We start from the raw sequence: 18,511 nt of genomic DNA, 5'->3' as shown, positions 1-18,511 counted from the left end.
ACGATCCCCTCTGCTTTCCCAACTTTTAAGGCAGTTGTTCCTGTTCTCTAAAGAGGCGTGACCATCATCTTATGTCATTCAGTTTTTTTCTATTTGAAAGGTAACATATTTTGAATGGTACATATTTTTTGTTTTCAGCATTAATCTATTGTTTATGCAAATAAAAGGTTATATCCATAAAAATTGTGTTTTTTTTATGACATTTTATACAACAATGTCACATTTTCAAATAACAATATAACTGTGTAACATATTACAGAGGAAATTCCTGCAAGAAACCACTATTGAGTAGTTATAACCTACCATCTCTATCTGTAAGTCCATCATCTTCTGGTGCAGTGCTGCCTCTGTGCCTTCTATCTGCTGAATCCACTAGAGGGCGACAAACCACAAACATTTTGTTTGCAGCAGGAAATATTCTGGAGCCAAAAGATGCAGAATACAGTTTCTTACCTTTTCTGCTAATGATAAGACCGTGCTAGCTTGAATGATAGCCACTTGTTCTTCATTCCTTAAGTTCTGCACAAACAACCCAAAACTTTCAAAAACTGCATTTTCTTAGCACTAAAGCTTAAAGGTGTATGTAAATTACCCCGTTGTCTCCTAGTATATCCAGAAGTTTGATGAGGTCCGGTATGCAAACATCCTAAAAACAAAACACGTGCAAAAAGGAAGGTCATCTTGCATTTTGTTGTTAGATTTCAGTTTAATTCAAATAATAATCCAACTCCTCCCACCTTGACTCCTTCTTTCATGCAGTAAATCTGAAGTGCACTGACTCCCTCTGAGAACGGATGCATCCTCAAGTGGTTGAACGGAGGAGACCGTCTTTCACGCTCCTACACCAAGACAGAGGCATTTTATTGTTTAAAAGCTGAACTTCTGATGCACAAGAACCAGAAAAATGGCTGGATAAGAGATTAGAGTTCCTACAAAACCACAAAATGGGATGCAAGATGAATCAATACCTTAAGATCATTTCGATTTTTAAGAAAAATTATTATTCTCCTGATCTTGAGATGTTTCTGAGCTCAAATGCACACCTGGGAAGCCATCACTTTGTCGAAGGTTCACAGCAGAGAAAGGCTAATTGTGTGTAAACATGCACTTTAGAATAGCCTGAAGCAAGGAACATGTGCACAGGCCAGCATGGGGGGGTTAAGTCTTTATCAACTTGTCATCTTTTTGGTTATTTTCTAAATTGACAATATGTGCCGTTGAAATTGATTCAGTCAAAAGCCTTTGACGTTTAAACCAAAAAAAAAAAGTTTCCATCATGAAGGTTTTAGTTCTGCTGACACAGACACACATTTGCACATTTGTTATTGGGATTGATTCACCTTGAGGGAGTACAGAATTAAAGCAGAAAAATCCCGAATCCTGTGATGGATATTAGATTGTTAGGCTGGTGAATTAAGAAATTGAATCAGTTAGTTCAAAAGGGGCCAAAGTCCACAATTTTTCAGAATAGAGAAATTATATGTTCTATGGTCTTCAAGGGAAAAGCTCTCTGATTATGTCCAAAAACGTCCCAAGTCCGTTGTTTTGTATTGACTATGCTTGACAGTTAAAATGCATTAAGTGTAACAATCCTGGACATGGGCCTCTCTTGCATGGGTTTAGCTATATCCCGTAGATGGCAGCACTTGTTATCCAATATTTCAGCACCCCTGCTTAATTCAAGAAGGACCCAAGTCCAGAGACTTTAGTTTGCTAGTCCTCTGAAATGATAAAAGTGAGGTGCTTCATATTAAAGCATTTGTAAGCTATGAACTGCTGATAAATCTGGGTAAAGTATTAATCATTTGGTGTAGCCTCCCTTTAAGCTATGCAATTAAAATCCTTTCCAGGAAAAACAAACCTCTTGGACTTGGGCCCCTATTGAACTAACCGATTCAATTGGTAGAAATGATTTCTACCAATTGATGTTTCATGATGCAACCTTTGCAATTTTAAAACAAAAGTAATACAGGGTTTTCAAACTGTGCAATAAACCATTTGATTGATGCACAAACATTCAGCATTTTCCAATAATAAAGGTATTTTGCTATTGTTTAATCTTAAAATTGCATTTAAAGTTGTTTATTTTCTAGCATATAATCCAGAGGTCACCCTATCAAATTAATGTGTTGGGGTTTTTTTTCGTGCTATTTTTCTTTCTCAACAACTGGAAATAACCAGTTTACTGGTTATCGAAACACAACCAAAAAAATAAAAATCAGTTTTACCCCCCCCCCCCCTCCTAAATTTGATAATAAACATGCTACACTAAACTTCTCTTATAAAACCATGAAAACCAGCACAACATTGATTATTATCCTACTCTAATGATACATCATGGAAGCTACAACTTCTGCTCTCCAACATGAGTTCGGGGTGTGAAAAAGCTGCACTTTCTGACTCTTAATGAAAACCGGTGAGTTGAATTATGAACCCACTGTTGCATGTTGTTGTTCCTCATGTAAAACTGTTGCGTTCAAGTGGGCTGCGTCATGCTCTTTGTGCGGACATGATTTGGGACTTACCTCCAGCTCCAGGATGCGAAACTCCAGCAGCTCATTTTGGTCTCTGGAGTCTTGTAGCTCCTGCTGCAGCCGGCTGCAGTCTGACTCCATCTTCTCCACCTGAAAACAGACGCAATCAAACAGATTTTTCTTTCATTTCTAGCTACACATGATAAAAATCCAAGCACATTTTGATATATTTATCATAACAAAATAATATGGAAGTTTGTTTTTGGTGGATAATTTCTCTGTTCTAACAAAATGAAGAGTTAAGCTTCGTTCTTTTTTTACACTAAATTCTGCTGGTGACTTTAACACTACAATTGAGGTTAGAATCTGATCATAACGTTCCTCTGCATGTGCCGGAGTAGAAAAACCTAGGATGAATCTTTAACTTTAGTTAACATGCTGAGGTAAACAATATCAAATCCTTTAAATTAACAATAGTCTCTGAACTCAACAATGTGTTTCCAATGATGTAAAATGACAGACACTTGTGTATTAGTTAATTTTTCATTCAAAATTTAACGTGAAGGTTTCAAAACGCTATTAGCTTTGAAATTTTGGGTTCCAAACAAACAGAACATGAATTATGACACATAATTAATTGTTGGAAAACATAATCGCTTAGAATAAATCCCTGTGAAATTGTCTTTGAATGTATGATCTTTGTTGTAAAAACAGTTGGATTTTTAATTTTTATAAATTTTTTGCAGGAAAAAAAAAGACAAAAACAGCTACTTTGACGTTTTTGTGCAACTTTACGGTCATTGTGGAATATTTGTGTAGCATAATGAAAAAAATCTTTAAAAAAAAGAAGCAGGGAGTGCTGAAAAGATGGATATTAAGCATTGCCACAAAAACGGTTATAAAGATAAAATATTAGAGCTAATTGCAAAGTGCCAGTGGTAAAAAAAAAAAAAAAAGCTCTACAAGCCACCGGAATACTAAGGGCAACATAAAGGTACTTGAATGTTATGATATGAATTCTCTGATATAAGAACAGCAAAGTAGGCTGGAGTTCTTTATCTTCATATCAAATCTGTGATTAGGCTTTAATTTAGTGCATCTTTTCAAGTTGGGGTACTTCATCAGACTAACATATAAATGCCAAAAACCAAATTCTAAAACCATCCAAACTGTATAATTAAATACAATATAAACAAGTCAAATCTTGACAACAAAGCAAACGAGTAAAATCTAAAATACAAAGTTAAATGGGGAAATGTCAGCTTTAGCCTTTTTGCTAACAAAGATTGTTTTTGTTTTTTTTCCTTTTCTGGGTTGCACGGAGGTGCAGTGGTTAGCACCATTGCCTCACAGCAAAAAGGGCCCCGCACTCAAAACCGAACACCAATGGGAACCTTTCTGTGTGGAGTTTGCATGTTCTCCCCGTGCATGCGTGTGTATTCTCCAGGGACTCCGGCTTCCTCCCACAGTCCAAAAACATGCTTCATGGTTCATTGGTTGGTGAGAATGTGAGTGTGAATGTGTGATTCTGACCCAGCAACAGACTGGCGACCTGTCCAGGGTGTCCCCCTGCCTTGTTGTTGTCACAGTTCAAAAGTGGCCAGGATAGGCCCCAGCAGCCCCGTGACCCCCGAAAGGTACACAACGATGCATAAACATTTTTTTGGTGTCTTGATTTGGTCACTTTTCTGATTCAGCACTTTTTTCATTTCAGGTCCTTTCACGTTTCGTCCCTCGTTTGGCATAAAAAGTGGCTCGCTTTACATCGATGTTTGCCATCAGTGGCCCTCGTTAACGTTTATCAGCTTTTTATTAAACGCCAATCACTGAAAATTGCAGCTCACTTACAAAAACACACACACACCACAGCCTTTTAGGCTGTGTGGTGACAGCAGAGATGACTGACTAAAAGGTTGATGGGCAGAACATCAATAATCTGTTGCCTCTTCCACAAACTCATGTTGCGTTTGCAACATTTATGACCAATGGGAACACAAGCATCTTCTGGAAAACAGCAGCTGTCTGAGGTTCAAGAAAACCCCACCTTGTCTAACAACTCTTGATTCCTTCGGAGGAACAGCTGCTTCTCCTCCACCCATTTGGAATCCTGGTTGATGAGAAAGACAGAGGGTTTCATTCAGAGCTGGGAAAAATCGGTAAACTTCCAGGAAAAAAACAGTGATGAAAGAATGAGAGTCATAAATTTAAATCAGTTTGAATGAGTAAGGTTAAGGTAACCGAACAAACATGCAATCTTCTCATGCAGTCAGTAATAAATCAGTTTGTTTTATAAGCCATAAACTCTTCGTGCAGATTGTTGGTTACCCAATAAGACATGGCCTTCCCCAATATAAAGAAAATCGTCTGGTTTCAATTTGTCACTAAAGATTTCTTGACTTCTTAAACTGCGAGAAAGTAATCCAACAGTTTCATCGAAGCTTCAAACTAATGGAAGTGGCCAAATATGTCTTATTAAAAAGATTGGACAGTAATAACATCTCAGCACTGTAGCTTTGTGTGTAAAGTGGATTCTCTATTCTTGCATGATTAGGAACTTCTTCCATGAACCGAAGTGCAGTTCTTTGCAGGTTTACAGATAAAGCTTCTTTTGGTTAACAGGTAGTTATATTTCAGAAAGGAAGGATTCAGGCGACGGTTTGATGCTGTTACTAAAAAAAGAACACAGCAGATCAATGTAAACGAAAAGGCTGAGAACGGCAGCGTTTGATCAGTTACAAAGAGTGTAGAAAGCTTTCTTCAAGTCAAAGTGCAAGAACTTCCTTTAAATCCAAGGACAGCACAAGTATTTGTTGCAAAAAAAAACACACTAAATATTCTTTTTTTCCCCCTAAACTTTAAAAGTCATCCAGGTAAAACAAGTACGCTCCATTCATGAAAAACTTCTTACCTGTCCTTTAAAGGCTAGTTCTTTCTCCAAGTCTTCTATTTTTGCCTTATACCTCAGAACATCAGCTTGCAGTTGTTCCTGAGCCTGAAATGGCAAAACAACATTTTTTGTAATGAGATGCATTGACATTGATTTGTTTATTTTTTAATGCAGTGTAGTAAGGCTGTCAACGATTAGTCGACGACGTTGACCAATGACCTCGTGCAAAGGATGAGCCTGGTTTAAGACATAACCTGACTTCATTTGAAGTCAGACAGCTGTGTAAAAAAATGACACAAAAACAAATCACATTCCTGATGAAAGCCAGATGTAAAAAAAACAAAAACTGTCACGCCTACTATATCTGTGAGGTTAGAAATCTATCAGATCTGAAACTAAGCCAGCTTTTTGAAAACACACACTATTAAATCCCTCCAGCAGTTTCTTTCTTCTCCTCAAATGGAGACGAGTCATTCTGACTGGAGGGGGCACGGTGCTAGAACCAGATAAAATGTAAACAGTAAATGCTACAATCTAAAAAAAAACAACTAATCACAATTCAACTTTAACAAACACAACACAAAATATAAATTACAATGTACAAAACGAAAAGAAAAACTAACAAAAAAGGTTTAAATTAATGCTGTTTCAACTTTGTGAAGCTAATCTGGTTTCCTCAGTCAGTAATGATCCTGTTTTGGAGAAGATTCTCTTAGTTCTCATGGTTCTGGAGCCGATTCTAGATTAGAATTAGTTCTTGTAGACTCTAAAATCTCAAACTCATATTGACATGTCGCTTAGAAAAAAAAAGTAATAAAAGGGTTAAAGATTTTGGAAAAAAACGTCTGTGGCTCAGGGATCAGGCACCGGATAGCTATGTATTTTTTAGTGCTGGCATATAGCCTACCTGGGACCTTAAACTTCTTATCTTTTATACGGTGAAATTGAAATTCATAAACTATATGTAAAATGTAGATTATTGTGAACGCACCACACGCCGAGCATTCGACTTTCAGCTTTTATTCTTTTTGTTCAACCCATGGAGTAAAAGCTGAAAGTCTGCCCTTTAATGGCATGTGAGTTGTTTTTCACTGTGGTAATGTACAGAAACTAAATTAGAAAGAATGGGTTTATATATATTTGATCCGACCTAATAAGAGCTGCATGTACTTATCAGAAAACAATGTTCAAAGCATTCCTGGATGCTGCACAACCTCTACGTAGCTCCGTTCAACATAAATAAAAGCAATGACAAGAGGCTACTGTGACATTTTCTGCACAAAAGCAAATTACATAATAAGGCAACTTTTGTACCTTTGCCTCCATCTCAGCATCCAGCACACCCCCCTTCTGTTCCTGCAGGAGGGCATAAGCTCGCTGCAATGCCTGATATTCCCTGGTCAGCTGACGGAAACGTAACTCAGATTCCTCATTGGCCAGACCCTTCATTGACACACACACACAAAAGTGCCAGGTCAAGGATTATCTGTTGTGGAGCTGCAAACGTGAGGCTTAAACTCAAGGAGTTCAATCAAAATTCATTTAAATCCAAAGGATTTTTCTGTGAAATCTCCAGTCTGACTCACCTCATCCGGGTCTTCATCAGGAGTGGCGGGGGTTCTGTCCATGCGAAATGAAGCCACAGAGGAAGACTCCGAATCCATAGACTCTTCGTCGTACCCAAAAAAGGTGTCGACTACAATGGGCCTCTGCAGGAAAGAAAGGTGTGATAAATCTTATCTGGGTTTGAGCCAAATTCTTTGAAAAAAATATTTTATGAGGTCTGGGCGAGACCACAGAGGCATGTTGGGTAATTTAATGTTTAAAGAGATCCGTCTTCAGTTTACTGCTTTTGAGCTTCTTGTAGGGATGCTGAATTAAACTGTATACGTTTCCATACTTTTTACAAGTAATACACAAAATAAAAAGTACAAAGAATACATTCCCCCTTTACATTAAGCAGGAAAAGGGTGTTTTACCTTAATAGGCCTTGAACTTCTTTTATGTCTTTTCTTTCTTAGAAGCTTTTCTCTGTCCTGGAAAAAGACAGGAATAAATAAATGAAAACACGCAATTGCCAGAACAGTTTGCATGACTTTTGCAATCAACTAAAAATACTGTTAATTTTGAAGTTGCTGCAGCTTTATAATTTCTAAAATAAACAGAATGGGAAATTCTTATTTCTGAGCAAGTTTATCAGTTGTTATACTGTTTTGGTTGATCATGAAAATGAAAGCTAATCAAATCTTCTACGATTTTGGCACACTGAAAAATGTTTGTTGTTCCAACATATTTGACTTTTGCAGGAGCTCGAGGTCGTTTTGCCTCAGTAGCTGCATTTGTCTGGACTTGTAGGTCATTACGGTCACTGGAACTGATGAAGGAATTACACTGAGACTGCCTGAGGACGCCACGTCGGGTCGACTAACCCTGTCAATGTTGATTGATGATTAAATGATGGAGCCAACCAATGGCCTCATTGAGGTTTACTTCTGTTTTCAATTTTACCTCAAAGCATTTTTTTAAATCTGGCTCTTAAATTTGGCCATGCACCAGAAACAAAAAATAGTGCTTGGTAAAAGATCACGCACATTTCCGACATTGTTTCCCGAACAGGGGATGAATTTCTTTATTTTTGTCCTTTTCTTCTTTTACAGTTGTAAACCGATTCTCAGTCCCATAGTTTAGTGTTTAGATGATCTTCAAGTAAATGAACAAAAATGGGAAAAAACTTCCAGCTGTTACGCTTAACTTAATAGATTTGCCAAGAATGTTGGTATTTTATCCTCCAAGTCTTCCTCAAAAGGGGCCGAATTACATAATACTCTTAAAATGCAAATCCTATTTTAACTGTTTGTTAATCTGTGTAAACATCCCATAAAATCTGATTCAAGAAAATTACAGGACAAATGTCCAAGTAGACAAACTGTGTAACACGGACGTCCTAATCTCAAATAAAGACTTTCACTTGTTTGTTAAGATCCCCACCATCATCACCAGTTGGTCCGAAGGTTCACATTGTAACGTCTGGATCACAAAAACTCTGCCCAATTCTGTCCCTTTGATGCAAGTGTTCGGCCTAACCTGTTTTAATCCCAATTTTAATCTAACTCCACCTTAAAATACATCTAACAAAAATTCAAGTGGATGATAAAATTCTGATTTCAACAGAATTAAATTTAAGAAGAGGAGGTTTTTCCACTTCTGTTTGTCAGTTTACAGGTGAGTTGTCATGTATGGATCCAGCAGGTTTATCATCACGTTACCCTGTAGTAATAAAAACTGAATTACTTTGGATGAAATGTTAATTTTAATCAATCTGCTTGTTTTTCTCAGAACAAAAGTTTTCTGGGAAGGGAGAAGACACTCTGATGATGATGATCTGCTTTTATGCCTTAACATGCAAACATGCTTTGTCAATAAGTCAGTCAACAAATGGCTGTAAACGAAATTTTTTTCTCTTATGTCAAAAAGACTGAATGAGATAATTGCTAGAACTCGATTACACTTGTTTTTGTGAACAATGTTAAGTACGGTCTTCTCTTTAAACAGGGCCTAAAGGAAGGACAGCACTCGCTTTGGGCAAGCACCGCCCTTTCAGTATTAGTTTGTGTGGCTCATGGAACTTGTTTCTTCCTGTTTAAGACTATAAATTAAAAAAACAAGCAATTTTGATGTCTTCCCCGTTGTTTTACTAGAAGAGCCATGAAAATTTATTACTGATAATAGTATCTTCTTTATTGTGATAAAATACAGTGAAATTCATTCACAATGTGAGGAAAAAGCTCTCACAACACTTGGGAGAAACAGCTGAACAGAGGGGTCTTGGTGTACTTAACCCTTGTGCTATTTTAGATGACCCCACCCTTACATTGACGTGTTCTCCCTACCATGACAAAGGTGGATAAAGGTGAAGAGGATTTCATGTCATCCATAGACACCACTGAAGATCACATATCACTGATTAAAAAAGTTCAGCGCACTGTCTAGTGGGGTCCAAATGACCCAACTCCCAATGTTAAAGTGCCTAGGATAGCACAAGGGTTACAAAATTGGTTCTAAAACCAGTCTCTCTAAATTTTCCGTCACACTGAAAATTGGCAGAAGTGCTGGAGAAAATGGCGATTAAATTCCAGTCATTTCAGAATCAGAATCAGAAATTCTGATTCTGAAATGAATCAGAATCAGAATCAGAATCATTTAAAGTCAAACCTACCCGTGTAAGTTCATCAATCATGTTTTGCTGTTCCAGGACTTGAAGTTTCAGAAATGTGATTTCCTGGTCATCGTGGGCTTGGTCCAAGTCATTCAGTGACTTTAGCTTCTTGAGAGGAGGATGGGAGCTCATTCTCTCTTTCTGCAGGAGCATGCAAGATGTTAGATCACAAAATCTATAAATCTGTTATGGATGCTAGCGTACGAACCATTTCCAGATTCTCTTTTGTCAGGTTCTTCAGCTTCTCCTCCAATTTTTGGATGGTCATCGTCAAGTCGTCATTTCTTTTACTCAGCAGTTTGTTCTTTTCAAGCAGAGGCTTGCACTGCTTTTCTGTTTCACGAACGCGCTTTAGCTAGTAGAGAGAGACATAAAAAAAAAGGGAATGACCAGGAGTCAGAAGATGGGTAGTCTAAAGGCCTGTCCAAAGTCCGTCTTGTGGGCCAAATAGGATCCTTGGGCTTTTGCCATAAATATGCAGCCCCAGCACTTTCTAAGAACCACGATTTCTTGATTGTGATTGACTAAACTGCGTTTTTAAACCTGTGGCACCAACCTGACCTTCAGAGCCTCTTTTTGTTCTCTGATCAAAACTACAGTAGTTTGTACTTCAGTTTAATATCACTATTTGTTATTTTCCTGTTCACATGATTTATTTTTAGTACTTAATAGAGAATAATATGTGAAATTTCATGTGAACCCAGATGTGACAATGATCCCGTTGCGCAAGAAAAAAAAAATTGTGAAATTGTTCATTTATATTTTAATGTTCAAAGCATGCAGGCTGATTGGTTGGCCTCACACATTTTCACCTCACCAAATCTGGCCCTCTTTGAACAAAGCTTGGACACCCCTGATGTTAGGTTAAGGCCAAAAATATTGAAACAATGGGTTAGATTTCACTTTTATTTGTAGAACTTGGTCATACCAGTTCATTTCTCTCATCGCCCAACAGTGAGTTGCGGTCCTCCAACCTCCGTATGGTTGAGTTCAGGTCAGCAATGCGCCTCTGATTCCTCCTCAAGTCCTAAAGTGAATTAAAAAGGGAAAAAAAGGCATCCAGGTTTACCGCATGACCAGACATCATACAAAAGGTAGTTAAAATAAGAGGCTAGTATAGTTTATTTGAAATAATGTGAATGTTTGACTGGCTCCAAAAATGCGTGGCTTTGTTCGTACAGGGCTGCCGTGGTGCTCGGCTCCATCTCCAGCTCTGCCTGGAATCTCTCTTTTGGGACTTCCCAGGCCGCACTCGGCCTCTTTGGCTATAAACAGCTGTTCATCCAGAGCATCTTTCTGGAGCTGCAGCTTCTGCAGAAAGCCTGTCGTTGACTCCAGTTCCTTCTCCAGAGCAAAAATGGTGCGATCTTTCGCCTTGATTTCATCTACCTAGAAAGAACAAAAATACTGGTGTCATTAGATCAAATGTTCCAGTTTTTGTCTTCGTTTTGATTTAACCGGCAAAGTAAAATTAGAACCAGTTCTCAGAATCAGAATAAGCACAAAGACCACAGAACATTTACATGTCTTAACAGCTCATAGGCCATAAAAGTATGACATAGGCAAAGAAACAAGAAATCTGCTTCTTGAATTTTTTAGTAATCAGGCAGGAGATTTTGTTAATTAAGTTATTTAGATTTTTTTAGTACTAATTTCATTAGGGGTGCAACAGATCATAAAACTCAGTTTGGATTGTTTCACAGCTTTTTAGGACCAGTAAAAAATAAAATAAGTCAAGTTATACCATGGTCCGGGTGAATACTCGATTCTGATTGGCTGCTGGGTGTACATTAAAAAGTGATACCACAGTGATAACCGCATGGTGAAAAAAGAAGTTCAGGTCACCTAGCTTCAATGTTTTGTATCACTTCTTTGAAACAACCCTTTGCTTCATCATTTGGAAAAAAAACAAGCGGTAAGAGGTGAACTTTCTCTCTGAATTGATGCTTTATTCAACCCATCGGAAAGATCAGCATTATATATATATATATCGCCAAATCTTGAAACTGGTTAATATGTATTGCTTTTGTAAGTGACCATGGCATGAGCGGGTTAATGGCCTTCGCCATTAACGCACTTCGTGGAAGCATCCGTCGGACGGTTCAGCCTTCCACGGCGTGCGTTAAAAAGTAATAATGCACACTACGTCGGCCATTAACCCTTACGTACACGTTGTGTTTCGAATCGTGGCTACTGATCTGTACGAATCACAGTTCAGCCAAGATTGGTTGCCCCTCTAGAAATCATAGTTTTTTACCTTTTTTTTTAACCACGTTATTGTTTACCTATAGAGCTTTTTTTGCTAGAAGTATCTTAAATAAGAATTTTGCCTTTCAACTGTTAAGACAATGCACCAAGAATATTCCACATCAAGAGTGTATTTTCATTTTAGTTCAGTTGTTTCAAATTGATTGGTTTTTATTTCAAGCATTTTTGTGCATACCAGTCTGCGAATGTCCCGCTCACAGTCCCACTTGATCTTGGAGATCTGTTCCTGATGCTGCTGGTGCTCCACCCGCAGGTCCCCAGCCTTCATCTTGTCTGCCTGGATCATGTTGCTGAGCGCCTCGTCGGTCTGCTTCTTAGACGACTTCAGCTCTGCGATCTCCTGCAGGAGCTTCACTCTTTCCTGGTCAAAGAAGCGGCGCGCCTCTTCTTTTGCCTCCAACGTGAGTGCGGTACGCACCTGAAGAGCAGAAAGATACAGTGTTCTTGCATCTCTTAACAGCAAACTTGCTTCAGCCATCAACCTTGACCATACCTTCTCGCCGCTGCCATCTCGCATGGCATTCAGTGCAGCTTTGAGTCTCTGGTTCTCCTGGTCTTTGATCTTGGCATGGCGGGCCAGCTCCTGCTCGTGCTGCCGGGTCAGGCTTTCCCTGAGAGCTTGTAGCTCCTTTTGCTTTTCCTCGTGCCATTTGGCTCGCTGCTCCGTTAACGTGGCAGTGTGGCGATGCTGCTCCTGCTCTCGCACACGTTTCACCTCCTGCACCTTGTCCCGCTCCAGCTTGCTCACCTTCATAACAAAAAAAGGTTAGTTTTATCTCATTTTGCATGAAGTACACATCTCCCCAGGTTTCAGAATCATCCATTTTTTCTTGCAATAACTAAAAGAATATCTCCAATTTCTTTTTTATACTAGTTAACATTTGACATGTTGGGATGTCTAACTTTATTCCATATTGCACCATACCTTGCATTTTTCTTGGTGAAGCTCTATCTGAATATCAGTCAGCTTGGACCTGAGATCTTCATTGGCTGCCTGCAAGGCAGAAATGAGGGCTTCGGGCTTCTCGCCCTTCATTCGGCCTTTCTTAGCCATTGAGTCAAGAACTAGAAAAGCTCTCTCGATGCTCTCATTGGATCTTCACAAAAACTTTCCAAGGTGCTCCCAAAGTTTCCAGTGCCGCCTCTTCCTCATTCTCCTAACAGACGCAGGGGCTTATAGGATGAAGGAGAAATCAAAAGAAAGACACTGTTAGACAAACAATTTAGTGTCATTCAATTATATGTAATTTACCGGTAATCAGCATTGTAACTCTGTTCTCATTGCTTAACATTTTCTACATTTTTGTTGATTCCTGGCCAGGGCTCCTTGAAAAATGGAATCTCAATGGGCCCCTCTGGTTAAATAAAGGATAAAAAGTCTACTAGGGATTTTTTGGGGGTATTTTTAAGGACAAAAATTACTTTATTTATTTATTTTTCAGTCTGATGACATGATTAACAGTAAAAAAGTTATTCCGGTTACCAGTAATTACAACAGAAAAAAGACTTTATTCACAGAATTTGGTCTGATACATAAATCCCCTCAAGACCAAAAATGTCCAAATCTGGTGTCACTCATGCAGATAATTGGAAATGATCTCCTCCATTTACCGTACGATCAATTTTTACAGAAACATTTAAAAAATCTGTTTTGAAAGTTCAGCGGTGCATCAGTGGTAGCTGAAGCCCAAATCCGCCCACAGGACCTGCAGAAACAGGAAGCATGAACCTCACAAAAACATCAGTCTAGTGCAAATCGCCAAACTAAATTTTTCAAATTGCCACATTATTAGGATTTTCCACAAATCTGTTTTTAATGTACAAGGCTGATTTTGAAAATGGCCATCACATGCAAAACCCACAAACACATCAAAGAAGCTGCAGCTAACGGTATTTGTCTGCCTAAAACCCAAAACTGACGGTGAGAAGGCCCTGGTTCAAATCCCAGCTGGGACTTTTCTGTGTGGAGTTTGCTTGTTCTCCCTGTGTGGTGTTTCTCTAGGCATTCCAGCTTCCTCCCACAGCCTAAAAACATGCATTCATGGGTTAATCGATGATTCTAAATTGCCCCTATAGGTGTAAAAGTGAGTGTGTGATTGGGGGGCTGGGACAGACTGGTGACCTGTCCGGGGTATACCCCGCCTTGCTCAACAGTAGCCAGGTTAGGCTCCGGCAGTCCCGTGACCCCAAAAGGGATACAACGGGTTAAGATGGATGGATGGATGGATAGATGGATAGATAGATGGATGTTGTTTTTTGCTTTTGTCTGTACCACTTTAAAACAACCTCAAATGGTAAATTTAATCCACTTTGAAATGGTGTAATATCTGACATTTTTAACATTTTATAATTAATAGAAATTGGGTTTGGCCTGACTTTCAAAACATTACAAAATCCTAAAAATTCTAAACCAGGTTTTCTTTTTTTCTGATAAGTCAAAGACTTACCAGCCACAATAAGACTTGACTGAATTAAGGATGACAGCTTACTTCATTGTTTTACACCCTTACTTGCTCACTCACGCATATCAGCTTTAAGAATCCTTTTGGATTTAATTTTTTCCCCACGGCTGTTTATTGGTGTGCAGCTGCAGAAGAAGCCCTGCCTTCAGATCTGCCGCCCCACATTGGAATAATTTAACCCTACCTTGATGTGAGCAAATTAACTACACAACATCAAAAACACAGAAACCAAAATAACAATTAAAATTGATAAATCAGTTGACTATCTCTACAGTTCTAACATCCTGAGGGTCTTTCATAAACCCAGAAAAGAGTCTGAGTCTACGTATCCAAATGAATTCTCTTATTTTAATGAGTAGGAGTATTTTGAGATGCTGTTGCAAAAGCAAGCAGTCTGCAATAAATCTTCAAATGTATCTTGTTGGAAGAATGCATTGAGCTGCAGGCACCACAGCAACTCCCTGGAACAGTGCGGTGTGGTTGGACCCTAACCAACAGAAGGCAACCCTCCACCTCAAGAGCGTGATGGTGAGAAGATCTTTAAATGGACTGGAAAAAATGATGGTTGAGGGTCAACCTCTTACTTTGTGAAGCTGGAAAGGTGTTTTATTTATTTATTCAAATCTGGTTTCACAATAAAATAACCTGAAAGCTGAATGACATCAGTTACAGTATCTACCTTCCTGCTGTAAACTCTGTGAGCCACATTCTCTCATTTGTAATAATGCGTAACTACATCAGTAGAATGCAATCACAATTAAATTGCCAAATTTGATTTTATGTAAAAGATTTCCCCTTCTCTTCTGTCTTCCTTTTTGTGTTAAGATTATTTTTCTTATATATTTTGATTGTCTTTTAAGAAAAAAAAAAACATATTACGGACAGCCATAATCTGAAAAAGAACAGTATAAAATTACCTGTTAAGGCACACATGATAATTCCAAGATTAAGGGATTTAGAAAACCAACAAAGCACTGATGGAGAGTGGATTTCTGAGAAATTCCTAACAACCCTGTCACACGCTACGTGTGATCCATTGCCCCTAGAGGTGTGCACCGTTTTCATCTTGTTTGAAGTTGTCTTCACTTCCAGGAATCCCTGAGAACAACTTACAGCGTCTATACAAGGTTGAGTATTTTGACTTTAATCTGTTTGCTTACTTGCCAAATTCTTCCAATAGGTATTCTGGAGAAAAATGTCATTGATAAAATAAATCAGTTTAAACCTTGTGCTATCCTAGGCACTTTAACATTGGTAGATGGGTCATCTAGACCCACTAGACAGTGCTCTGAACCTTTTTTCTTCAATGATTTGTGATCTTCACTGGTGTCCATGGATTACATGAAATCTTTCCACCTTTATCCACCTTTGTCATGGTAGGGAGAACAGGTCAATCATCATCTTGACATCATAGGATAGCACAAGGGTTAAAAAGTAAAGGTTTTTGCACTAAATACAAATGACCTGGGGCACAGAAGTGTAAGTTGTTTTTTTTTTATAACACAGTCCTTATTTCTAACCCATGGCACATAAAAAAGGCTGAGGAAATGCAAAAAATATAAATAGCAAAGGGAAAAAATCCATTTCAAATAACTAGGACTTTTGTCTTGTTTTTTAGGTCTCTTTTTTGTTTGTTTCTTGTATAGATTCTCAGTTATTGAGATTCTTCACAGATTAAACAGATTATGGTTATTTAGGCGTGACTTGTGTTTTTATATGGATATGACAGATTTTTATGGACATAATATTGGATTTTTTTTTTACCATAGTTGTAACAAAAAAGATTTCCTTTCCTTAAAGGACATCATTATAGAAGTTTGACTTAACCATCATGCATACAAGCCAGAATATAGAGCCATAGCAGCACAGTTGATCAGAAGCATTACATCTAATTTTTCTGCAGGTGCTACAAAAAAAAAAATTCCAGTAAATGCACGAATGCCAGCTGTTGAAACAAATTCGTCTAAAAACCTGAAGTGCAAATTGTGCACTGCCAAGATAATTTGCACCGCAGAGATGATCAGAGGCATCCCAGACGTGTCTTCAATCAACTGCAGAGGAATGACATAACAGCGTTTTGATACGCAGATTTGTGATAAAGCTGTCATCATGTTAAGACCACTCAGGCTGACTGCAATGCAGAGTTACATGAACTTTTGAAAAGCATTGCGCCGTTCATAAGCCCCATTAGTGGAGACCGTCCAAGGATTGGAATATTACCAAGCACTGTGTGAAACTGTACGATAAACACACGTCTAAACATGCTCAGGAAGTTACATCATTGGACCTTTTTTCCCTTAACTAACAGAAAAATATGTTATCAATCATAACTAAGCAATTACTACAAAACATACTTTAGAGTAACTTTGATTCACCTCCACTTTTTATTCAAAAGATTCAGATTACATACATAAAGGCATCTTGGCAATTTAGTAATTTTTTTTCTACATTCTTGAAGCAAATGAGAAGTTTTTAAATAATGTAAACAGGAAAAAAAGGTTTTCCTGCGTTGAGATAAAAAACTTATTTAAGCTTTCAACAAGGTGCACCAATGGAATTTCAAGATAAACTCCATGTTAATTTCCTGTGAACTCACAAGGGTTGTAGAAATGTTGCTACATTCAGATTGTCTACAGTTTTCGCCTATTTATTTGGTTTAATATATGGTAAATCTGTTTTAAAATGTTAGCTATCAACATCGATCAACTAGAGCAGTGTACAGTGATGGTACAGAGGTCAGATTGCTGTTTTTAATGGAATAACATGGACCTGTACTGGTTTGGTGCCGGTAGGTTCTCCCTGTTTCACTTCTTTCAATTTGGTTTAGTGTGTTATCACAGCAGAACAAAAAAAAAACGATTTTATAGAAAAGGAGAGAACTCTAAGGGTAAATCATGTCACTTTTAGTAGTGTTGTTTAAAAACAACTGAAACCTGGCAGCTATTTCCAACCTTTTATCAATAGACTCTGGAGGATTTTTCACAGTCTGAACAGATAGTTGCCCTTCAGCAACAATTTTTACATAGAAAATCTCCTTATATGCTTTTTTGAGTCATTTTTCATACAGTTTGAAATTTGTAAATATTTTAGGACAGGATTATCTTTGCTTTCCATCGAAAAGATGAAATTGTACTTATTTCTAATCTCACATTGGGGAAAAAACAACAACCTGACTGATAAATAATTACTACCTCCACACGCAAATATAATTCATGCATTCATCATCTCGTTTTTTTTTCACTTTTATAGTTGCAGTTCAATCATGTATGATCCTGACAATATTAAGTCATTGATTAATCTATTATTTTCATCTAAGCTCATTTGAGTGCACAGCCTTCATGCAGAGCCAATCATAACTTACCATAACTACTAATACAGTATTAACCTACATTTCAAAATGCAACAGGGCGATGCTGTCCTACAGGAGCAGACTGGAATAAACTGTAAACCCAAACCTATCCATTAAAGTTGATACCAGACATTTACATACACCACATAAAAATACATATATGTTTTTTCTCACTATCACACATGAAATAAAAGTAAACTTTTTTTCTTTTATGCCAATTACAATTAAAAAATAATTTCTATTTGCTAGATGTCAGAATAATGAGACTAGGTTTTTTTTTTTTTAGCACGTTTTCATTACTTTTTCTCAAAGCCAAAAGTTTACATACGCTAAGATAACTGTTTGGCTTTAAACAACTTGGGAAACCTCAAATGATGATGTCATCTCTTTGGAAGCTTCTGATCCGTTTATTGACAGTATTTGAGAAAATTAGAAACACACCTGTGGATATATATTGGGACACATTTGAAACACACTGGCTTGTTTGTAAAACCTCATGAGACAGTCAAAAGAAATCAGTCATACTGTACAGACGTGGGCTGAAAGGCTACTCTGCCAGGAAGAAGCCATTACTGCAAAAGAATGATCCAAAAGCCAGATTAAAGTTTGCTAGTTCACACAAGGAGAAAAACTTTAATTTTTGGAGACGTGTCCAGTGGTCTGATGAAACTGAAATTGGCCACAATGACCATCGTTATGTTTGTACGTCAACTGAATTGAAATTATCTTATTTTTATAAATTGGGAAATAGTATGTTAAAAACATAAAAGCTAAATATTTCATTTAGTAGTGCTCTGTTCCACAATAAACCAAATTGTAAGGTGAGCACCAAGACATATAAATAGGAACATTTTC

The 18,511-nt window shown here is 37.8% G+C and overlaps 1 protein-coding gene across 2 annotated transcripts in view; it reads right to left on the bottom strand.

The window, feature by feature from the left end:
• LOC101166183 (janus kinase and microtubule-interacting protein 2) overlaps positions 1-18,511 on the bottom strand; it is a 31,802-nt gene that overhangs the window by 6,021 nt on the left and 7,270 nt on the right. For both annotated transcript variants that reach the window (XM_023962619.1, XM_023962620.1), the window contains exons 2-18: positions 12,771-13,018; positions 12,339-12,593; positions 12,021-12,263; positions 10,757-10,966; positions 10,506-10,604; positions 9,786-9,932; positions 9,578-9,718; positions 7,341-7,397; positions 6,948-7,070; positions 6,676-6,804; positions 5,383-5,466; positions 4,519-4,581; positions 2,526-2,624; positions 738-839; positions 593-646; positions 454-519; positions 304-372 (exon numbers count right to left, since the gene is read on the bottom strand). In XM_023962619.1, the coding sequence (XP_023818387.1) occupies positions 304-372; positions 454-519; positions 593-646; positions 738-839; positions 2,526-2,624; positions 4,519-4,581; positions 5,383-5,466; positions 6,676-6,804; positions 6,948-7,070; positions 7,341-7,397; positions 9,578-9,718; positions 9,786-9,932; positions 10,506-10,604; positions 10,757-10,966; positions 12,021-12,263; positions 12,339-12,593; positions 12,771-12,899 (2,070 nt within the window). In that variant the 5' untranslated portion in view covers positions 12,900-13,018. The remainder of the gene's footprint in view (positions 1-303; positions 373-453; positions 520-592; positions 647-737; positions 840-2,525; positions 2,625-4,518; positions 4,582-5,382; positions 5,467-6,675; positions 6,805-6,947; positions 7,071-7,340; positions 7,398-9,577; positions 9,719-9,785; positions 9,933-10,505; positions 10,605-10,756; positions 10,967-12,020; positions 12,264-12,338; positions 12,594-12,770; positions 13,019-18,511) is intronic.

Source organism: Oryzias latipes, chromosome 14, assembly GCF_002234675.1.
Source record: "Oryzias latipes chromosome 14, ASM223467v1".
NCBI classification, from domain to species: domain Eukaryota; kingdom Metazoa; phylum Chordata; class Actinopteri; order Beloniformes; family Adrianichthyidae; genus Oryzias; species Oryzias latipes.
Note: the sequence above shows the minus strand (reverse complement) of the source record. Positions and strands in the feature narration are given on the sequence as shown.